The 25346-nt window shown below is 42.7% G+C and overlaps 1 protein-coding gene across 1 annotated transcript in view; it reads right to left on the bottom strand.

Annotated features, from left to right (window-relative positions):
* cttnbp2 (cortactin binding protein 2) overlaps positions 1-25346 on the bottom strand; it is a 154865-nt gene that overhangs the window by 78712 nt on the left and 50807 nt on the right. The window contains exon 3 of the mRNA XM_078167624.1: positions 834-1064. Within this exon, the coding sequence (XP_078023750.1) occupies positions 834-1064 (231 nt within the window). The remainder of the gene's footprint in view (positions 1-833; positions 1065-25346) is intronic.

Below are 25346 nucleotides of genomic sequence, written 5' to 3'. Positions count from 1 at the left end.
GGTACCTGCGGTTATTCCACAGGCTAGTTAATAACATGTCGGGCAGGAAATCAAAAGTGTGGGATCATTTTGAGAAGGTGAAGGACGAACCCAAGGTGATATGTAAACTCATCTTCATTGGTCGACTACAAACATGACGTATCATGTGAAACATGGAAGTAGCTACATGCCCATTAGCCCACAGCGTCATTAACAGGCGGCTCGCTCAGTGTGTGACGTGCACTTGGAGATAAAATATAGGCCTATATTAATGAAGGTTCATTAGTACGGTTTGTATTTCTCTGTAATGTAGCACAGTGTTAACAATGTTACTGATACTATTCTTTCTCACACCTTCAACTCAAACCACCAAAATATATCAGTTAATGATTACATTCATATCAGAAACATGCAGGAGACTAGTCCACTGATGGACCCTGATGAGGACTGCTGGTCAATGAGGAGAAAATGATGGATTATTAAATGTATGTTTGTAATAATCATGATGAGAGTGATGCAGTAACTGGATCAGAAGGCAAACATTTAGATTTAGAAACACCACACACAACATGATTTTTTCATGCCGACCAGCCCAGCCCGTATCGGACTCTGAGCATCACAACTAGTCAGACTGAGCAGGCCAAACTCTGGCTGCTGTGTGCCCCCGTCTGAACCTGCAGTGTGTGTCAGTTTCAACTGACACAAAGGGTAAAAGACATTTCAAGCACAGCGTAATCACCAGGCTAATGACCGTTCCCTTTCAATGTGTGAACTTGTCTTTTGTTCCCGACTCAAATAACATCCACTAATAGAAACCCCCCTCCCCCTCCCCCTCCTCCTCCTGGGTGTCTTACCCTTTTCTGGCGGCTCTCGGCGGCGGCCAGCTGGGCCGACATGCGTTCCTGCATCTTCCTGCAGTGGGCCATGACGGCCTCCAGGACGGAGATGGGGCTGGAGCCTAGGGGCCGCCGCTCCTTGTCTCCTCCAGGGACCCCACATTCAAAGTCCCTCTGAAGTGCCAGGAAGGGGTCGGTCAGACTGTAGTGACCATATCGCTCTTGGAGAAACACCTCCTTCCTCTGAGCCTGCAGACAAAGAGAGGAGAGGAGAAAACATGATTTAACTTGTTTAATATGTGAATCAGACACATCGATTTTGACTCCATTCAGATCATAAATCACAGTGAACTGGAAAGCTGTACACACTCTACATACCAGTGTGATATGCCGCATTGTATAATACAGCATTAACAACCAGTACTAAGGAAGCACTGTGACAGCTGATTTTAAACAGCACTTATTCTCATATCTTACTCATATGACCGAATTTGGAAAACCCACTAAGATTATCTTAACAAGTGTGAGAAGATTAAAGGAACAAAAAAACCAAAACATATTTCTGTTCCTAGAAATCGTGTTATTTTCTGAACTTATTTTCTCGCTGTTTTAATCCCTCCAGGACTCTTAAATCATTCAAATGAGACAATCAAAGAGGGAAAAAACGCTCACAGCTAATTAAGACACAGATTGTGATGATGTGTGACGAGGAGACGCTGCTGCATTTTAAAGCTTCTGAAAACTTGTTTTCTCCATTCAGATATTAATGACTATATAAGCAACAATAAAGTTAAAATTAGGGTGAAAACATTCTCACAGCAGAACTACATTGAAGATGTGATGGATGCAGACCGTTCATGAAGAGGATGTGCCGCAGAATGTACTCTTTCAGTTGCACCTGCAGTGTGTACATGGTGCACGGTTGTGTGAGTCACAGGTAAAATGAGAGCTTTCATTTTGGGATTGTTTCTTCAGTCTCTGGAACTTTCACACCTGCCCTGTTTGGTTCAGTTCAATCAAACTCAAGTTTGTTTTCCCCCTCAGTGCGGTTCGTTTGGGCAAGTGTGAACACAGCAATCACACTCAGGTGTGAACACAGCAAAACAACCGGACTGAGACCTTCTTGAAGAGGTGGTCTCAGTCTGGATACAAAGGAACTCTGGTGCGGTTGGTTTGTGGTGAGAAGGTGTTCCGACCTGGATGTGAAGCAACTGCAGTCACATGACACATTGTTTGGGTTAAACATGAGCATGTTACAGTCCTGGAGGATTATTAATGTGCACCTCCTCCTGTACTGCCTTAATATGCACATTCAGCACATCCAATGCATCAAAACATTGTTTTCTAGTTGGAGCCGCGCCTCGTTTTCAAACTGTATGGTTTGACTAAAATGAACAATGACAGCAATATAGTCCACGATGAGCAGCGCTAAAATCAACCTGCGTAGTTGTCCCTCCATTGTGACATTAGAAAGTGTCACATTTATCTTGCAAGTGTACTCTTCTTCAACGTTTGCTTTACTTCCTGGATTTTTCCCACATGGAAATTCTGACCAATCAAGAGCAGCTTTCTCACACAAGGCATTTGATCTGGTCCTCTTGTAAATGCTGCCGTGAGAACACGAACCAACTCTAGGCAATTATACAACTTTGGAACAACATGAGTCCCTGATTCAGACCAGAGGAGACCACTCTAGAGCTGACAGCAGCCTATGTTACTTCTCTGTCTGAAACTGAGACAGTTCTCAGGGTGAACGATCTGAGAGTTTTTACAAAACCCGCGTTCTGAAGCAGGGCCCTGATGTGAGTGTTTATTTGTGCAGACTGTGAAAACAAATCTGTGGTAAGAAGGCAATTAAAAAAATGTGTTTTCGGGACAGTTAAGTCGCCAAAAAATGTTGGCCAATTGAATTAGACCCAAAATACACTTATACACACAAATATGGGGAATACCAAGAGAAAAAGTCAAAATACATTTCAGTTTCTGCACTTTAACAAGCCAAGGGAAAGTTCATGTCCTAAATGGCTGCAGGAAATCATCTGCTGACATCAGAAAAAAAAGATAACCAGAGAGAAAGCAGATATTCATGGTTATAATAAAGTTTCAACCGTGCTTCAACTCTTCATTAAGTCTAAGCAGCATCAGTAAGCGGCCCCAGCCTCGCCCTCAGCCCCAGGCCTCAGCTCCCTCTCCTGCCCTGTTGTGGTTCAGGAGGAAGTCCGGTCCATCAGAGCGTAGCTGTGGACCCTGAACCCCCCACCACTCGCACCTGACCGCTGTGAGCCCGCCTGCCTGACTCCACAACCACTCAGCGCTGCGGCAGACACGGCTGCTCTCAGGTTACACTGACAGATGGAGGTGGGAGCTGGAGTCCTCTGAGCTGATCAGAGGTGAGAGCACGAGGAAAATGTTAGAAGTGTGTATCACAGACCAGGTATCATACCAGGACTCAACCGAGCACCTGCCACACGCTCAGACAAATTACCTTTTGTGGATAATTCAGCTCGATGAGCCTCGACTCCACTCGAAGTGCAAACCGCCACCACGTCTGAAACATTCTTGAGCTGCACAGCTGCAGCCTCTAATGTTTATCATTCATCTTCTAGCTTTGACTTCCAGGAGAATGTAAACAGAATGACGCTCAGCAGATGAATCGGAAGCTCAAGATGGCGAGCTTTCCAAACAGCACACAAACGCAGCATAGCCGTGACAGCCAAACAACAAAAACAAAGCAAATAAGTGAACTCGTCGTTTGGCAGAGAGCTGCGGACAAATCTACATATGAGGAAAATAAAAAGTCCAAATGAACGTTAACTGAGTGGTATCAGACACACTGGGCAATATTTATTGATTTTACACATTCACAGAGCTACACGCTGCTCACCATGAAGCCATGATGTTAAAGCAGAAATAAACAGATCTGTGAGCAGGCAGTGAGGTGTCTGAGATATAAACTGTTTGTGTACAACGGATCTTACAAACTTTTCCTCCCGGTTCTCAGATGCTGGCATTTGGGTGAAAGTTTACGCTATTCCCATGTGGTGACACACACAAATAACTAGGGATTATCGCCTCATGGCTGTACGCCTCCACGCGCCAGTAAAGTGTCTCTGACAACAGTCTCCATCCATGTCAGTGAAAACATGGATGCTTCACACACAGAAGATCTATACAATCAGCACAGTTTCAAGATTAGAGTCACCAATTCTGACCAAATGTCTCACATGATGTGTCCAAAATGTGAATATCCAACTTTTTTTTTTTTTTTGAAAGGGAACATGCTGCAGATGTGGAGGCCTCCTACCTCATAAATAAGGAACAGTCCCTAACAACACTGTCTTGCTCGCTTCTTAAAGTCTTTTCTACAGGATAAAAGTTTGTGGTGAAAGATGTTAAAATATGTTCATTATTCAGGCCTGCTGTTGGACGGCTCTCCACAGAGTTAATTCTGTACACTTGTTTGACACCACAGTAACACATTCACTCCCTGCCAGCCTCCCACTCTCCCAGCGTCCCCGCCAGGTTTCTGTAGATAGGTGCTAGCCCCCGAACAGCCGCAGAGGTGCTCCATCAGATCCTGCAGGTTAGTAAATGGGATAAAGCTGCTGTAAAGTCCACTGTTATCCAAACTGCTGTTCCAAGCAGAAGCTGCTGGCATCGGTTAACCCCTCTGTAACATTAGCCCTGTCAGACCTGCTCCCAATCATTCTGACCACAACCAGATGACCACTCGCAGTAATCCAATGGTCAAATAATACCACACCAAAACCCACTTGGCTGCCGTACAGCGGCTGCACAGAGACCAAACCCTGTGACCATAAGAGGTGGTGACAGAGGGAATGACTCAGAAACAACCAGAAACTGTTCCACACAAACATAGCCGCAGATTTTAGAGTATGAGAGAGCGATGAGGATCATTTCTGTTGCAGTCATAAATCAGGAACCTGCAGGAAACACTTCAACATGGAGATGAAGAATTATTATGAAGATAAATGAACAACTAGAATTACAGCTCCGTGGCTGTACGCCTACGCACACCCAAGTTGCAGTTAAAGTCTCCATCCATGTCAGTGAAAACATGGATGCTTCACACACAGAAGATCTACACAATCAACACAGCTTCAAGATTAGAGTCACCAATTCAGTATCTGACCAAATGTCTCCCCTTCTGTTCCTGAGATATGACGCTGAGTGTTTGATGCAAAACATGATGATGTCACAATGAAGCTGACCTTTGACCTTTTGGATATTAAATGTCATCACTTCATTATTTTATCCTGTTTGTGTGAAATTTAGTCATAATTAGTGCATAAATTACTGAGTTTTGTAACATTAATTCATCCATTTTCCATAACTGCCCCAATCACACAAAAGGCGATTTGCAGGGTGCAAAGCGCAAGGCGCACCGCACCGCCTTTTTTTAAAAGAAAATTGAATGCCATTGGTAAAAAAAAAAAACGTTGCGTCCTTACACTATACTTCCCATGTCATCAATCTACCATTTTTTGTTTGTGTTTATCCTGCAGTAATCTGTACTGTCTGTAGCTCTGGTTGAGGGTGAGAGGCTGTCAGCAGATAAACAGAGATCTGCGTGGGTACATGAGACCCTAAAAAAGAGGCTGGATCATGGGGAGTACCACCAGTTGGTCCAGGAGCTTCTCCTCCATCATGGACGTTTACAGGCATATTTTAGGATGACTCAGGGACAGTTTGACAACCTGCTGTCTATCATCAGGCCGTATAGCTCTGGGTATCCAACAACCACTACCACCAGTTTCTCCTCCATTGTTTACCAACTGTAAACTTGTTGTTGTGACCACCACAGAAGGCCCGCCTCTCAAATCCCGATTGGACAATGGGAAAAAGATGGCCAAAAAAGAGATGACGTGGGGCGTTTTCCACTCTGAGTTGAAGTTTTTCAACTTGAGGAGTTCAGAGCACTCCGTCAAAAACAGCAGGCACCTAGAGCACAGAAATGTGAGGTGCATATCAACACAAAAAAAATTGTGCAAAAAGCTTCATTCTCATTAAAAACAATTATGAAAATGCACCTCCAGCTGCTAAAACACTTTCTGTGTGATCGGGGCTTTATCCTGTTCGGAGTCATGGGGGCTGGAGCCTATCCCAGCTGACAGTGTGTGACGGTACATCCTGGACAGGTCACCAGACTATCACAGGGCTGACACATAGAGACAGACAACCATTCACACTCACATTAACACCTACGGACAATTTGGACACATTTTCCCCACAATTACAACATGCTAACCTTATTAGCACAAGCCTATGGCATTTTACATTGTATAAATTAGCCTAGCAACTAGCGGAGATTTCCTCTGCTCATATGAAGCCAGGATAAATCACACACAAGACTAAAAAAGACACTTTATGGAGGCTTTGTTGTCTGCATAATTTATTGTTTCTTATCTGTTAAATAAAAGTACATAACAGCAGAAAACACTTTAACCCTCAGTTTTGTTAAATCGATGCTGAAATCTTTTCTTTTTGTGTTGCTTTTTAATAAATCAAACAATTATTCATTTCTTACTTTGCACTGTAACTTATATTCTTTATTATTTTCTATTCTCTTGACTCTTTGATAACCTTTTAAAATTGCATTTAAATGCCCTTCAATAATCTTTTTCTGTCCTTTGTACGTGAGGCACTTTGAACTGACCTGTTGCTGAAATGTGCCTCATAAATAAACTTGTCTTGCCTTTAAGCAGTTTTCTCTTTCATAATGTCAACTGCAGATTTCGGAGGTTTTCTTTAAACACAGTCATGATTCATATCAAACAGCAGCAGCAGGTTGGTGCGGGAGGAATATTTAATAACAGGGCGAGAGACGTTTAAATGAAACGTGGAGGCGACGAGGAAAAAGACAAAGAGCTCAGAGTGTGAGAGACTGAAGAACAGACAGCAGAGACAAAGAGGAGAGCACACGGACGACGGGAAGGTGTTGCGAGACGCTTTGCCAAACAAGGAGATGGAGTTCGGAGAGTCAAACAACACACACACACACACACACACACACACACAGAAGAGCACAGAGTGTGAAGATTGATGGTGAATCCTGAGAAGACTGAGGCAGCTCTCGATGCTGATGGCTGACTGTGAGCAGGCCAAAGTAAACAGAGGAAAGGGGTGTGTGTGTGTGTGTGTGTGTGTGTGTGTGTGTGTGAGTGAGTGAGAGACAGAGAGACAGAGAGAGAGAGACAGAATAAAGAAGAGCAGAAGATATTCATGAAAAAAGGAAATTAAAAATGATTTCAACAGATTATGGGGATAAAATTGTGAGCTGAAATTTCGTTTCCTAATATATAATAAATACACACGTGTCTCTGTGGTGTGTTCACGTCAGCCTCGTCTCTTCACCTCAGCTTACACTCAACCTTTAAAGGTCCAGTGTGCAGGATTTAGAGGGATATACTGGCAGAAATTTATGTTTTCTTTGGTGTATTATCACCTGAAAATAAGAATCGTTGTGTTTTTGTGACCTCAGAATGAGCTGTTTATAACTACACAGGGAGCAGGTCCTCGTTTATAGAGATCGCCATGTTGCACCGCCATGTCTCTACAGTAGCCCAGAAGAGACAAACCAAACACTGGATAGATAGGGACATTCACGTTTTCGCATCAGCCACCATAATTAGCAGCCCCCCTGCGACGAGAGCATAAAAAAAAAAAACTTATTTTTTTTAACTTTTGCACATTTCGATGGACAAAATTTCAAAACTTTTCTGTGACTTTTCAACAACCCATAATATATTTATTTAATTATTTATTTATTCTAAACATATCAGATTCACACTCTATTCAAACATAATTTCAGCCAGCTGGCAAACATGAGACAGAGTGTGGGGACAAAATTCAGAAACTTAAATGATGGCAAACAAAACGTCACACACATGTTACGACAGCAGCTACTTGACTTGCACCAATTTATCAGCAGTGCTCGGAATCAGGCCGGTTTTCACGTGATCGGCCATGATCTGCGACCGGCCGGTCAGTCTAAAATATGCCAATTTAAAACGCCAGTCAAATTCCCGGCGCGCCGCATGATTGACATCATGTAACATCAGCAGCGCACACACACGCACATGTGCAGCTCACGGCTTGGGCGATGTGAGGAAGTGAAACCTTAATCATTCACACACACACATCAAAAGAGAGAAGAAGAAAGTTGTTAATTGTCTGTGTTAAACTGAACTGCGGAGCTCTCACTGCTGCACTGTGCCGCTTGAAACTGACGAGGCATTTGTCCATGTGCTGAAGATACGCGTGTCTGCACGCTTACTGGCGGGCGCATCCTGAAGACCTGTGTGAATTTTCCACAGGAGATATTTTTACTTTTTTGTCTTTTAAAGAAACTACCCACAAATGCTATACACCAAGAATTATTATTTTATTTATCTATGTTTTTATTTATGTATGCCTTTTTGACTTATTTATTTTAATACTGTACCTGAAGTTATATTTGAGCAAAAAGGAAAATGTTTCTTAACCTGTGTCACTGTTTTTGTTGTTTGTCTGAGATGATTATTGAAAAGCTGGTTGTATCTTGGTTAAAATGTTCTAATAAAACAAAGATAGAAAATATTGCAATATCTTGTGAGCTGTAAAGTGGTTTGAAAAAAATGAGATCAGAATCGGCCGTCCAAACACTCTGCAAATCGGAAATCGGTATCAGCCCAAAAAATTGTAATCGGTGAAAGTCTAGCAGCTACAGAAAATAAATGTGTTGTTACGTTACATGACGTGAAAGGTTATCCACAGAGTATAACTGCAACAAAATTCCCAAACTTTCAATGATTTTTACTATTTCCAGGGTTTTTCCTCGCCTGAAAAATATGATTGTGAAATTCTATGACCCAAAAAAACCACAGCAAATCCTCAAAATGGAGAAGCTGGAACCACTAAGGTGAATATTGGCACTAGATATTGATGTGCATCAGTGACCTATATTGAGCCTTGACTGTGTACTAAAATGCTATGAATATGTATGCTCTGTTGTAGGAGTTAATCACACAGCAAAGTACAGTAACATGAATATAAATGTGGTAAATTTCTGTCTTTTCTTATTTTGTTACATTTGTGTGTGGACCTCAGGAAGAGTAGCTGCGTCACCTCATGGGCATCATGACAAACACAAATACTAAATAATACCTGTCACTGACTGAGCTCTAAGCTGAGCAGATAAAGCTGAAATACCCAGCAGCAGTGAAGGCACCACCTGAGGGGAATCCTCTGGAAAGCTCCAGAGTAAACAGTCGAGAGCGATGCGGTGGCATCTTTAAACTGCCCTCTGACTTGCGGGATCTTCCTGTAAATATTTACACAGATCCAGAGACCATTACAGCTCTCAGTCAGCCGGCTGCTGCGCTTCGCATCAACGTTACCATCATCACTTATCACACCGAAGGTTTGGGGATGTTTAAGTGTATTTCTGGGTCTGTGCTCACACACAAGAAGAAAAAGATATTTAAAGTGCTGCAGTATCCTACAGGCCTGAACTCATCCTGATGTGCTGCTGCTGTTTTCTTTCTTTCTGAGGTGAAACATCTTTAAAGTTTAAAGACTTCATTTCACCATCATCATTTCATCCTGCTTCTTTATTCTCTCTTATTATTAGCCTCGTATTTAAATTGTTTATTGAATCAATTCAGTGTTTCACTGTTTTAAATCAACTCATCTAGAGGAAGTTGATGATTTTTTTCATTCATAAAGACGAAAGTTTGTGAAGATTATCAGTGACGTAATCTGCTCCTCTGTCTTTGTTCGTTTACATTTCAAAATAAAAGTGATCTAACGTGGCTATGTGAATTTAATTCTTCAACTGTTCTGCTGTAAAAAATATCTTAATTCAAAAGAAAAAATGCAACCCAGAGATTAAACTCTGCTGTCAGTGACACCACGACAAACTCCAATCGCTCATCTGTTACTGAAGCAACCCATCCTGACATCAATCAATCAGTCCAGTTTATTGTCATTTCACCGCACATCTCTGTGCAAAGCAGAATGAGAGCGTTTCCCTGGGATCTGCGTGCACCCTAAGGAGCACTATATACAAAAACACAAACATTTGTACAACACAACACAGTCCCTGAGCCTACATACCCAAGGCGTATGAGTGCAATATATGCCTAAATAAACCTTTCCCCTCACTGAGCTTGGCGTGTTACACTTCCTGTTTGAAGCTATGGAAAGGTCTGTCGATATTTCCTGGTTGTGAGGCTCAGGGTCATGGGTCATCCTATTACAACACCCGGGTTCCAGCTAAATCCTTTGAGATCTCATCAGCTGTCGAACGCTGAGCTCCCCTGAGGCTCTATTGATCCCATAGATCCATCGGTCGGCTTCAGAGGAACGCTACAACACACAGGAGTCTGAGCAGATAACCGCTTCCACAAGACAAACATTTTATTTTGTATGTTGTTTTTGTATATTGTTGCAATAATTTGACAGGAACAAAAACTCCTTAATTTAAGGGAACTATAATAATTCATTATGCTATCTTGATTAATGACAAAAATAGAGACCCAATAATGAGCTTCTTCCTGCCTGATACCAGACAGAATAGAAAACTTGTCACACGTCCATCCACAGTCTGACAGTGGCTTCACTCTGGGAGGGGGATTCAATTTTCCCTGACCAATCTCTACAGACCAGCATATCCACAGGCGTAGACTCATGATGCACCAAAATGGTGGCGTCTACACACCATTTGACAGTTATCATAGTCGGCAGAGACACCAGGTCCGCTGATTTACATCACCACGACTACAAGTCAAGGGAGACTGATAACTTAGAGAACTAAGGCTTTTTTGCCTTTCATTGACAGGAGAGAGTGAAATGGGGGAGTGAGAGACAGTGGGGGGATGACATACAGCAAATGGCCGCGAGCCGGAGTTGAACCCGCGACCACTGCAGCGAGGCAACACCTCTGTATATGGGGCGCCGGCACTATCCACAACGCTACCGATGCCCCGACCTTGACCTTTGACCACCAAATTCTTTTCGTGCATCTTTGAGTCCAAGTGGATGTTTGTGCCAAATTTGAGGATATTCCCTATAGGTCTTGAGATAGCACATTCACTAGAATCAGACGAACAAGGTCACAGTTACCTTGACCTTTGAACTACAACAACCAAATTGTAGTAAGTTCAGTGTTGAGTCCTAGCAGACGTTTGTGCCAAATTTGAAAAAATTCCCTTAAGGCATTTTTGAGATATTGTGTTCATGAAATGAGATGTATGCTACGTCAGTGACCTTGACCTTTTTTTTTCTGTAAAGATTATTTTTTGGGGGCTTTTTTGCCTTTAATTGACAGGAGAGAGTGAAATGGGGGAGTGAGAGACAGTGGGGGGATGACATACAGCAAATGGCCGCGAGCTGGAGTTGAACCCGCGACCGCTGCAGCGAGGCAACACCTCTGTATATGGGGCGCCGGCACTATCCACAACGCTACCAATGCCCCGACCTTGACCTTTGACCACCAAATTCTTTTCGTGCATCTTTGAGTCTAAGTGGATGTTTGTGCCAAATTTGAGGATATTCCCTATAGGTCTTGAGATAGCACATTCACTAGAATCAGACGAACGAGGTCACAGTTACCTTGACCTTTGAACTATGACAACCAAATTCTAGTAAGTTCAGTGTTGAGTCCAAGCAGATGTTTGTGCCAAATTTGAAAAAAATCCCTTAAGGCATTTTTGAGATATTGTGTTCATGAAATGAGATGTATGCTACGTCACAGTGACCTTGACCTTTAACCACCAAATTCTTTTTGTCCATCTTTGAGTCCAAGTGGATGTTTGTGCCAAATTTGAGGACATTTACTTGAGGCCTTCTCGAGATGTCACGCTCACAAGAATGAGATTGACGAGGTCATAGTAACCTTGACCTTTGACCACCAAATAGTAATTATGTCAGCATTGAGTCCAAGTGGACATTTGTGCCACATTTGAAAAAAAATTCCCTCAAGGCATTCTTAAGATATCACATTCACGAGAATGGGGTGGACAGATGGACAACCTGAAAACATCAGCTAGAAAAAGATCAGCTCCAAACTCTGGATTTCTGGTGAGTCGGCTACGATACGATGCAGGTTACGGTCGCTTAGCAGCTTCAGGTGTCTCCGCTCTCAAAAGCTGGCACAGACTAGGCACAGGAGAAGCGCCCAGCACCCGACCAGGCATTTTCCAGGTGGTAAAAGACGCCGCATCATGTCCCCCGGCAGAGAGCAGGTGAGGTCAGATTTGAAGGCGAGGGGATTTAAACTCAACGTGTCCAGGTTTTGGTTTCACTGTGTGAAGCGCAGCCAACTGAGACCTCCAGCAATCCCAGTTAATAAGGTTTAAATAAGATGTTTACCTACTGGTTTGGAGGGGGGGGTATTGTATTTACAAGAGGAGCAACAGTGATACTATAGTATTTACAAGTGCAGCAGTGGCGGAGGGCCCCGAGTGAGACCTCAGTATTATTAGCATCAACCTTTACAGGCATGCTGCACTCAGTGGGTGAGAGGGTTCAGGGAGCGCAGCCAGAAACACAGAGTTTGTCTTTGCAGAGAAGCAGAGATGGATGGCTGAGTGAGGAGGTGGAGGAAAAGTGGAAGACAGATGAGAGAGGTGGAGAAATGACAAACGCTGCGAGGGAAGGACAGGAGCTACAAATAAAATCAGATAGAGAGACAGAGGGAGCAGTGAAGCCTAGCAACTGGGCCCCAGAAAGCCCTCGGCAGAAAGTCCTCCAAACTTTACACGGCGGAGAAAAGAGCAGCGTGTATTCAAGTGTCTCATTTTAACTCCATTCAGGACTGTGTGAATAACGAGTCGGTGGCCGTCTGCCAATCTCCAGCTCTGATGCAGAAATCATCGGGTCAAACAGAGGAGCCGTTCATGTCCGGAGAAAATACACAAGCAAACATTAGATCACAAGAGGAGGAAGTGCTCGAGGGCGCTCCATTCAAGTGTCTGACGCTCGAGATGCTGCTTGGGTTCAACAGCAGAGGGGTTCAGAGAGAGATGGAAATGTTTGGGGGGAAAAACCTTGAAACCAGGGACGATAACACCCAGGAGAGGCTGAGAGAATGAGAAAGACTGTCCTCTCTCAGGAGCTGCTGTTCCTGACCCGACACCTAATTAAGAAAATGGAATGAGAAAAAGAAACTTCCTCTCAATGTTGTGTTTCAAACGTCCCTGGTGATGTCCCGCAGTAAGCATAAAGACAGTCGTAATGTGATACGCACTCAGTCTAATAGGTGTCTCGTTCCAAACGGACACTCTTCATCAGCTCCCTCTTCTCTCTGCCAGCAGCTGCTTTGTTCATCACAGCAGTGGTTTTATATTCATTAAGTCTGAGTCTAAAGTCTTTACACACCAGCCGGTGACGAATAAACAACATGAAAATGCGAAAAAGTTCCCAAATTTTTATTTTTTTTTTATCAAAGCTTTTCATATAGGTAGTGATGTGGATTTGCAACAGTCGCAACATCAAAATATTTTGATGCAAATACATTCGCCAGCAGGTAATTTTTCGAGTTTCCCTCAGTAAAATGTTCTGAGTTCCCTCTGGTAAACAGTTACACACTGTATATGTGAGGGCTTTTATTTTGAAAGGTAAGAACAGAAGAAATGCATCTGGTATGTGCTGCAACACATTCACTCCGACCTTGTCACATACTGACGTTTGGTCATGGACTTTCCAAGTTGAAATATGACGTGCAAAGTACCCTCGATGCATCCGGGGACGCCGTGTCAACTTCAGCCTGTTACATGCATTGTCTGTTTCCAAAATACACTTCTGTTTTCACAGGAAATGTACAGTTTGCATTCAGTCTCGCACGTGGTTGGGTTTAGGAAAAAGAACAGAACCGGCCTCGCGACTGAAAGTCAGTGGTTGATGGACCCATCCAGCCTCACTTCCACCTGCCCTGTTTGGACATCTGCCCCCATAACTTACATTGTTGTCTTGCTGTGTTTCCCCCGATGCCGCCGGGCGCTGTTTAACAATTACAGCAACCACCCACGTATCATGCCAACGTGAAAGGACGGCTTTTTTTATCGGTGTCTGACACCAGAGGTCACTGACCAAGCGCCAGTATTCCACGACTTCAGAGTGAGACAGGGCTGAAAGGAGTAATAAAGTTTGCCGTCTTGTTTCAGACAACAGGGCCTCTGTGTTGTTGTTTTATAATCCTCATAGGTGCAACATGATTGGCTGATGCCTTTATTAGAAAGCTCAGTAGAAAAACTGACCTATGTCGCCTTCTCCCTGCATAATATTTACATTCTGTGCGGACGTACTCATGACAAAAGCAAAAGTTTGAAAACATAAACTGTCCTTGGTTTGTAAAAATACTTCACCTGCAAAATGACCATTTGTATATCAATTACTCATCATGCGTTTTAAAGAGTAATGTTTCAGAGAAAATGCATTGGGCACTGAGCAAACAACTGGATAAATGAGACTTGGATTTTACCGCAGAAGTCAGTAAAGGGATGATTTGATAGAGTTTTCCTGTTCTTCATGCATTAAAGGTAGAACGGTGAGTAACTAATATTCAAATGGTCATTTTGCATATTAGAATTCCTTTAAGAAAGATACAGAAGAATGTAGGCCTATGTGGTGTTGTGTATGCAGAGGTATGTCTCACAAGTTATGATATATCTAGAAGTGCTCAGTCAAAGGCAACGAACTAATCTTAAGCAAGTACAGTTGCCTTTACTGTAACTTGACTCGCTTCTAAATACGGACATAGAAGTGTTCGGAATACAGATATGTGTCTAGAAATACTCACACTCAAGAGTCTCTGTATGATTCCAATGACAGTTAGGTTTAAGGCCACGTTAAAACTACTGCTGAAATGGTTAACTGATTACGAACAATAATATAGAGCAGTGGTGCCCAGCTGGTGGGTTGTGGTCCAAAAGTGGGTTTCGCATCAATTAGGAATGGACCACCAGTGACTCGCATATGTGTCAAGATTGTTATTTCGAAGTGCAGTGAATTGCTGGTACAGAGCTTTTATTTTGAAGTGCTGTTTCCTGCTGCAGAAGACAGCAAACCTCGCTGACATGACCAAACACAAGTATGACACTGAATATTTTAAACTGTGTGGACCTTGAACTAATGACTGAGGACATATCTGGACATTTTAAGACACTTTAATTAAGAAGCAATAACTAAGATCAATGATAATGCAAAGAATCATTAGCTGGAGTCAAACTGAGCCTCAAAACAAAAAGAAAAAAGTCAATATAAACGCCTGAAAGACATCGAGACCCCTGTGAGAATGTTGCTTGCTTGTACTGCAGGTCAGACTCTCTGTGATGATATTAAAAGAGACAAAAACTCTATGAAGCACAAAAGGATGCAACAACTCTGTTCTGTTTTAATATAGAAACTAATCAAACAATTAGAATGTAATTACAAGTGGGGGAAATGTCCTCTGGGAAATATTTCAATGTATTTAATAAGACGCATTTTGACCCTGTTTTTATTTTGTTCAACAACCTGAAAATGTGCTTTTACATTAAAAATTCTTTCTGCAGTCACACACCAGCGCAGGCAGCAGCCCTGCCGTGCAGACAGCACCTGCACTGGATATGATGGAGATGTATGGAACAAACAAAGAGCCTGGAGGAGCACAATCACAGCTGCTGAAGCATTTTATCGCGCAAATAGTCATAAGTGGTCCCAGTTTCCTGCCGCCGGGGGCTTTAATCAACACTTCCTGTCAGTCACTCGCTCTGCTGCCAGTAACGCCTGTGCCGAGGCTCGCCGGGAGGACGGTCGCATCAATACATCGACCTTTCCCTCCGCGGGCTCTCGTTTCAGTCACATGGGGTCGGGTCAGTGCGGCGTGGTCGTCAACCGCATCCTGTCCGGTCCAACATCCACCTTCAAGCTGAAGCAGTGCTCACATTTGTCATTTTTTGACATGTGTTGTGACGGATGAGGTGTGTGACAGCAGAGCTCAGCGCCTTGCTCAAGGACACTTGGCATTTGGATGTCGAGTGCTTTTATTCACTTTGTTCTGTGTCATTTGCTCTGTGAGAGTTTTTATTTTTTACTCTGGTGTTGTTTTTTTGTTTAACGTGGCCGTGTGGCGCCCTTTGACTCAGCAACTACAGAGTGTATAAATACTTGACTCAAACATATTTGAAGTATGAATATCATGTGTGAGAAAGAGACAGAGTCACTCAAAAATAATTTAAATGACTCGCTTAGAGCCTGACAAATAAAAGAAAATTTTAAATTTTTGCTTAACTTAAAATCTATTTCATTGTGAATGTGCAGTCTAAGGTACAAAGTGGCCTTAAAGAGACTGGACTCATGTTATCAAATTGTTTTATATTGAGAATAAAAGACGGCTCAAGAACAATGGAGGGGAGTGGATGTTGGGGGCCAGGGCGATTAAAACTCAAGCTTTACGTAACTTTTCATGTTGAAGGTCTTCAACAGAACAAATTTGAAGTCAATCAAATTAAATTTGTAGGAGGAGTTTGTTACAGTGCGACCCCTGTAAATGGCCAAAGATTGCACAGTTGATTCAAAATGGCTGACTTCCTGTTGGGTTTAGGGTACGGCTCTGGAGACCTTTTCTACATCTGGACGATACATGTGCACACAAAACTTTGTACATGTAGGTGAAATGTACATCGTAGGAGTTTTCTAGGAGGAGCTACTGAGCCATTTTTTCACACCTGAGCATGAGACCCATGAAATATCAAGTATTTGCACCAGTTTTGTTCTGTGTGCAAAGTTTCGTGAGTTTTTAGCACCTTTAGCCCCCCAAAAACTAAAATTAATTTCAAGGAAAAATACTCCATCCTTGCATTTCAAACCCCAAAACCATAATATACATCATGATGTGGCAGAATGTTTGCAAAAATCAAAGTGAATTGTGTTCCACTGTTAAGCATTAAATCGGACCAAATTCTGATGTGTCAAACAAAAAGCAAACAAAAAATGTAATCACAGTTTTCTCAAAATCGTTTCTTTGAACAGCAGAGATTTGTAGAATTATTTTAGAAGCTAAATACAGTTTGATTTCACTGAAAACATCCTGAGTATTTGACTAATAAAATGGACTAACACTTGGTCAATAAGTGAGTTTGGTCTGTTGGACAGCATCTACGTCCACTCAACATTTCTCTGGTCCAAATGTCATCAAGTTCCTGAGTTGATAAAAAGTTTCTGGGAAACTTCCTTCAGTTGAAAGTCACCAAAAGAGAAAGTGGCTTCTGCACAGTGGAACATCTCCAGTTAAATTCAGTTTATCTTTTATTTTTGTGCTGAATTTACAGACTTTCACTGCCTGGAGCCTTCTCTCACATACTGGCAAACACGAATCTGTGCCACCACGGCCGCGAGAAAATTTCAGGGTACAAATGTGAGAAATTACACCTCAGAGCATTAACGACTTATCTTCTATCAGCTTCTCTGCATGATAACGACCTGATTTATGTTGCACTCCTGAGGTGCCTCCTCATTGACTCAAATCTCGATTTGGTTTTCTAGGTCAGAGTGGCGATGAGCTGACAAACAGCATCGAGCGAGGAGCGAATCAGGGGCCGGGATAGGCTGAGTGTGTGTGTGTGTGTGTGTGTGTGTGTGTGTGTATAAGGGGGGGATCTTTTTGGATCCATCTCTGGTCTCTGGAGATATGGACGCCTCCAAAACACTGGAGGACTCTCTCAGTCAGTGTGTGTCAGCGGGGGGTGGATCGTCCCTCGGGATGCACTGACCCCGGGGATGATGGCAACAATCCTGAGGCCCATCTGTCATTCACACACATGCACACACACACACCAATTAACCCATCGTCGCTTCAACACGCATCCTCCCACATTATCAGTCATTGAGCTGATAATGTGGCAGCAGGCGTTTAAACCCAATAAACCGTGGAACATAAAACAAACGCACCTCCAGCTCGTACGGTGAAAACTGAAGCTCAAGATCATCAGCTACAACAATCACAACACACACACACACACACACACACACACACACACAAAGACCTTTCATATGAGGTCCTGGTGGCACTACACAGCACCATCTTACCTGCAGTTCACTTCTAAGCCTTTGCACCAACATCAGCAATTAGACTGATCCCCATGAACAGGGGCTTTTAAAGCCCCATCCCCCTCGCAATTTGGCACAAAGGCACATCAAAAGTATGCCGTATTAGCTATTAGCAGTTTCCATTTGCAATGTATCCATGGAAGCACAGATAACTATCACTGCATTACTTTGACACTGAAGAAAACTTAAAAACTCGATATTTCTCAGGCAAGTTCTGCAGTTTCAAGAAGCGTTTTTTCTGAGCAAATTTATGGACGTATAATCTCAATGGTCATTGGAGATAATAATTTCCTCTGAAAGATCAGGGCACACTGAGTCTAAAAATATTTGCATCATGTCTGTATGTTCAGATCTGGCTGAATTATGACGGCAAATAAGTGCACAAATTTTGGCACAAATTGCGGTAACCAGGCCCTGAGGGTTTTTAAGCTCCTTAATTGCCTTCCTGTGCTGTCGCAGCTTCTGCTGCAGCTCCGACTGTTGACTGTGTTGGTTAAATAATTAAATAAACAGGTCAAACTACAATAACTGAAGCTGTTTTTAGGACAAAGGCATGCACCTGTCTCTTCGACCTCACACAGTGTCTTTGCCTCCTCACAGTTTGAAACCTGGAGGGAGCCCTGGAAGGAGCAGCCAGGCTGTTACGGAGACACCTCAGCTACAAACTGTCACAAACATAAACTGAATTTACTAAAACACACCACTTGACATTTGTTGACAGAAATTCTAATAGTCTTCTTACAGATTTTTTTAGTATGTTAAAGTAAAAAAGGTGTTATTTAACATTTGGTTAATGTATGATGACAGCTGTAGGTGTATGGATGTAGGTGCAAAGCCCTTCGAGAGGCATCCTTCACATTTAAAAACACGCACATGCACATCACATAAATCTCAATCAGTATGCAGAGTGATGACAGTTGGTGGCTACTCAGTCAGATATCCATCCCAGCAGAGAGGGAGGGAGCATCTGACACCCGCTGACCTGACATCACGTGGGATTTCACTTTACTGGAGGGATCGATACCAGCAAAAGGATTTGATTTGACAAAGAGAAATGGATAACAGAGCGTGAGCGTGGACGGGGGGAGGAGGAGGAGGAGGAGGAGGAGGAGGAGGAGGTACAGTATAAATTAGACTGAGATAAAAGAGAAGAATAGAGGTTCAGAGGAAAAAAAGAGGGGAACAGCAAGAGAAAAGCCTGGGAGAGACTGTGAGAGAGAAAGGATGAAAGGGAAAGAGGGAAAAAGCGAGAACCAGCAGAACACGATTTACGGACGATTTACAGCGTCCTCTGATAGGCTGCGTTCACACGCAGCAACGACCCCCTCACTGTTACGCAATGTGTTGACGGTTCAAGGTGTCACTGAGCCTGAACGCCATCATGTTTTTATCACCCCAAAACTCGTCCAACACGGTGATCGTGTTTCATCTCGTCTTGTGGGAGAGGCGGCAGTCTAGACAGTAAAGATGGGAATTCATGGCTGGAGACATTATCTCAGCTCCAACACAGGGCTGCAAAAATCATTCTTATATCTTTTCACAAGTTGGTTATTTTTTCTGATTATTTCATAATAAAGTCACTCTGTGAGTCAGAAAAGTGAAAATAAACCAAACCCGATTTCCATCAGCACAATGTGACACTGGAGTTTTGAGAAGCTGTAATCAGAGGATGTGTGGCAGTTTTACTTGATAAATGACTCTCATCATGTAACTCCGCCCTGGAGCAAGGTATGTCACCCTCATTAATAGAGGTTGAACTGGGGCACACACAGATGTAAAAATATAACTATATAACCTCAACGTAAGTTGTCACTGAGAAGCTGTATAAATGCTGACACTCTATTTACTTTCAGCCCCTGAAGTAGTGAACAGTAAAACACTGAGCAACCTTTCAGTTTTAACAACAGTACCCTTTTTTATTTGCTATAATGAACGCTTAACTTCAGAGCTACATGACAAAAAACAAAACAATGAAGATGTGTCTGTTGCGCAACAACTATGGAGGTTTAACAATTCACTAAAACCTCAATCAGTGCCTGCAGCTGTAAAGCATCAGTGTGCATCAGACTAAAAACACTGGAGCTGCTTCTCGTCAAACTGATGTGCTGATTTAAAAATCAAGAATTATCAACACACAGTTGTATGCCTCTGCCAACAGGTCACATTGCAGACACAGTTTACATTCATATCTGTCCAGACTCATATGAGGCCATGACAGTAGACGGTGCCTCACATATGGATGCTGCTGCAAAGAAGCTACAAATTCTAAAACATGGATGCCTCACACACATTTTACCCCCTAAAGCACAGAAGATCCATAGATCAATCAGCATAGTTTCAAAGTTACCTTTAAATCGCAACCACCAATTTCTTATCAGTTCAGTTGTGAGTCTAAGTGGACGTTTGTGCCAAATTTGAGGCAATTCCCTCAAAGTGTACTTAAGATATCGCATTCACAAGAATGAGACAGATGCAAGGTCATGGTGACCTTGACTTCACACCACCAAAATCACTTTATTCTTGAGTCCAAGTGAACGTTTTGCCAAATTTGAGGAAATTCCTTCAAAGTAGGCTGACCAAATGTCCTCTTTTGCCCGGACATGTCCACTTTTCACGTCCCGTCCAGGGCGTCCGGGCGGTTTTATAAATTGATGATAATGTCTGGTTTTCCATGTGTTTGTGTGTGTGTTTGTGTGTGTGTGTGTGTGTTAGAGTGCGGCACGGGCAGCATATTTCTGTCCGAATCCGAACCGAGCCCGACATTATTTAATGACCAAAGCACTGAGTTTGTGTCACACAGTGGTTACAGGCTATTTAACAGGCCGGGCGTGTGCCGTGGGTGCTCAGCGGAGAGGGAGACCTCCGTGTTTGAGACGGGAGCAGGAGGTGGGAGGTCCAATGCTTCTAGCGAGAGGAGAGGGAGAAATAAAACAAAATAAGATAAAATAGGAAAAACCTGTCTCCCTCTTTTATTTTATTTTCAGCGTTTAATCAAGGCGGAGGCAGGCGGCTGGAGGTCCGACACTTCCAGCGAGGAGAGAGGTAGAAACAAACAGCCAATGTGTGTCTGTGTGTGTTATGTTCAGGTGTTGTCACGTAAATAACAGTGCCCAAGCAATAAACAGGACAGACAATAGGATTTTATTTATTTTTACACTACATTTTCACTGAAAGCTGACCGAATCCGACCCGAGCCCGAATACAATTTATAGCTACATTTTTGACCAAACCTGGCCGACCCGTTGGGTACTGTCGGGCTCGAATCGCCACACTCTAGTGTGTGTATGTGTCCCCTATCTATTGGGGCCTATCTGAATTTCTGTCTTTGAGAGATATTATTTTGTAATAAAACTGAATTTTCTATCCATACATATAAATTTTAAATATATTAAAATGATAAGGCATCTCTGAGTAAACTGCGAGTATCATTTAAGTAGGCTATGTCGTGGCCGGCCGAGTGTCCTCTTTTTTGGAAATCAAAATACGGTCACCCTACTTCAAAGTGTATTGAGATATCACACTCACGAAGTGAGACAGACACAAGGTCACAGTGACCTTGACCTTTGACCAAAAATCAGTTCATCCTTGACACCAAGTGGACATTGTGCCTAATTTGAGGAAATTCCCTTAAAGTGTTCTTAAGATACAGAGTAAACAAGAATGAGACAGACATGATCACAGTGACCTTGACCTTTGACAACTAAAATCTAATCAGTTAATTTGTGAGTCCAAGTGAACGCTATGCCAAATCTGGAAAAATTCCCTCTAAGTGTTTTTGAGACATCCCATTTATAAAATGACACATACACAAGTTCACAGTGACCTTGACCACCAGATCTGATCAGATCATCAATAAGTCCAAGTATATGTTTGTGCCAGATTTAAAGGAGCTATATGTAAGAAATCTAAAGCAAATAGTCGTAAAATCCTCCTAATATGTCACAGAGACTAAGGAATAATGTTCATATAACATACTGATCTCACCGACAACAATAGTACAGCCAGAATATTCGCATTTAAAAAAAAAAATTACGGTCCGCAAATCATGTTTATGTTTTGAATTTGTGTTTTGGCCTGTTGCGCCACCCACCGCCGTCTACCAGTCGCGCAGTCAGTAGAGTCTCAGCATCAGTTACAGTTACGACTGAGGTACAGCAGCACAGCAAGCAGCATTAGCAGTGTCCCGCTACATAGCATTAGCAGTCGGCTCCTCAGCTGTATCCCAGCAGCAGCGTTAGCAGCAGAGAAGCCGGACTTGCTCGAACGGTCCGCTGGAAAACCAAAGATCAAGGATGCTGTGACACAGCCCTGCCACGGCAGCCGCCCATGGGCAAACAAATCAGTCTCCAGCGTGCCGCTGTCCAGCAACCTCGAATCTGTAGGGGAGGGGGGGCGGACACGACTCGCGGCAGTATTTTGAATTTGAGTGCAGTAACTGTTTTGGCCACATTCTTACATACAGCGCCTTTAAAGAAATTCCTTCAAAATGTTCTTGACATATTGTGCTCACAAGGATGGGGCCGATGGACGGACAACCCGAAAACATAATAATGCCCCACGGCTATCGCTGGCATGGAGGCATAAAAAAATCAACTTATCCTGACCTTAGATCAAAGAGGATAAGAAATAATATATTAATATTAATAATAGAAATAATATTCACTAAACTATTCCTGTGGTGAGTGTAGTGGATCAGACCGATGTGTAGTAAAACCCAGCACGCTCTCAGCGGCAGTGGAAATGTGGTATTGAGAGATCCTGAATGAGTGTGTGACCTTTTGGGAAACAGATTCAGGAGACTCAGGTACTGAGACGCAGTGCTCAGTTTGGCTTTCCACTCCTGGCTAGATTAGGAATTCAGTTTCAAGACACAGATACAGATGGATTAGAAATCTGAGAAGTGGAGCCAAAAGCTGTTTTTCTGAAGGAAAAAAAATTAAGTACAGTAAAAATGCCTGCTTCATATCTGCGGTCATACTGTATAAACTGAAACCTCAGTGGATGCTTGTGGCATCATGTCTGAAAACTATTTAACTTGATCGGCCCGACTAGTGGAAGTGATTTCAAAATCCATCACTCATTTATCTCTCTCTGCCTCTGTGGTTGGTTGAGTCGGGGGGGGGGGGGGGGGGGGTGATTGGTCTTTGTGTTGCCCTCGGGGCGTCGATGCTGTCAGCACAGAAGCACAGAGCTGGCATCACTCTGACATCAGTGAGGAACCAGGCCACTCTTATATAACCCAGCCAACAACAGGACAGGAATGTTTAGCTCCTGGTGTTTGAAAGCTCAAACTGAGCTGTGGAGGCCAACAAAGACAGAACATCAACTCGGACAAAAAAAATATCTGTTGTCACGTAAACTTTCACCAGACGCAGATTTAAATAAAACATATACCCAAAGACAGAAGCATTTTATCAGACGGCTGCTGCTCTGTTGCTTCATTTGTGATATTTACATATTTCTTTCCACTTATAAGCTGCCACTTAAAAAATGTGACAATCTAAACGTAAATTGATTCAAAGTGAGATACAACAACATCTCCTTAATGTGGAGGATGTAAGAGCTCATACAATTCCTCGATTTTAAGGCTGCCCCTGACTATGAATGTTCCTCATTGACCAACAGTCATCATCACGGTCCATTAGTCGACTAGTCTCCTGCATGTTTCTGATATGAATGTAATGATTAAATGATATATTTTGGTGGTTTAAGTTGAAGGTGTGAGAAAGAATAGTATTAGTAACATTGTTAACACTGTGCTACATTACAAAGAAATACAAAACCGTACTAATGAACCTTCATTAATATAGGCCTATATTTTATCTCCAAGTGCACGTCACACACTGAGCGAGCCGCCTGTTAATGACGCTGTGGGCTAATGGGCATGTAGCTACTTCCATGTTTCAGATGATACGTCATGTTTGTAGTCGACCAATGAAGATGAGTTTACATATCACCTTGGGTTCGTCCTTCACCTTCTCAAAATGATCCCACACTTTGGATTTCCTGCCCGACATGTTATTAACTAGCCTGTGGAATAACTGCAGGTACCAGCCCTGGAAATTACCCTGACTCCTGTCTGACTGCTGAGCGTGGACACTTCCTGTGTCTGCCCTTTCAAAGTAAAGTCACACATGGCCCAGTCATATAGGCTTGGATTTATTTTGACAAGCTCCTGATAGAGTTTCAGGGTTGTTTGTTTTTTGTTTCTTTTCTGCGACCAAGCGACCAATGAAATCTTGCCGACTAATGACCTTTCTCATTGACTAACACTTGGTCGACTATTCAATCCCTTGCCAAATGAGTGCACACCATTTATGATCAGGTTTCGTAGTATCTGGTTTATGTGTTTAGGCATGTAAACACCAAATTCCATTTATGAGAAACCCAAATATGTTAGCTGGAACACTTTGATATGCAGATACGGATATGAATAACCAAATTTCCCCGTGTTCATGTAAACACCATATCCCGAATATGACCATAACCAGGATGAACCTCATGAATCAATTATTTATGTCCATGTAAAAATCAAACAGGTTGTCACCTGTTAATGGGTGTCGGCCTACTGAAAGCAAAATTAACCACAACTGACATCCTCAGTTTGAACAGTGTTTGGCTGCAAAGATTTAGTTTGTAATGACGAGTGCACTGATAGGTCAGTGAGATTTACAGATTCCCCAGTGGTTCTCAATTTTGTTCAATAATTTCCAATATTTATTTCAACAACGAACCGCCTGACCAGGGTAAAACATTTCTAGCAATATACACAGTGCGTGTTTGGCAGTACGTCAGGTAACGATTGCACTGAAATGGGAATACTGAATATAAAATGTGGTTCTCACATTTACATTTCTTACTAAACTTAGGATCTATGCATGAGTAATATTTTTTAAATAAATATAATAAAATCTGACGTGCCCCCTGCAGTACTGCAAAGTACCTAGAGGCGTACATGTAGCCCATTTGACATACACTTGTTTCATACACTGGGTCACTTGGAGGACGTGAAACTATGAATCTAAAGAATATGACTCCTTTTTAAAGTGAGGACGTCTGTGTAAGACAGACGTACAAACACACAAACTCATACACCTCTACTGTTAATGTGTTACTATGCAGACTGGAGGCTGAGGGAGGCCTTACGTTGTGATATTTTTACCCATAATCCAACACGGTGACGGCTCTCTCCACTCATGTTTAATGAGCTCAGCTGACATCCTCAATGAAAGTTTGATGAAGCCCCAGATACTGTATGCACACACACACACACACAAAACACCATACAAAGACACACAGGGGACAGAAAACACACACACACACAATGTACCCAAACTCTCACAGCTTGCGGCTGAATTATGTGCTGTGTGAAAGAGTAGCTGCAGATCTTATGATAAATAATCCTCATGTGAACGAGCACAGAGACTCACTTTATGCCGT

This window comes from Epinephelus lanceolatus, chromosome 5 (genome assembly GCF_041903045.1).
Source record: "Epinephelus lanceolatus isolate andai-2023 chromosome 5, ASM4190304v1, whole genome shotgun sequence".
Lineage (NCBI taxonomy): Eukaryota > Metazoa > Chordata > Actinopteri > Perciformes > Serranidae > Epinephelus > Epinephelus lanceolatus.
Note: the sequence above shows the minus strand (reverse complement) of the source record. Positions and strands in the feature narration are given on the sequence as shown.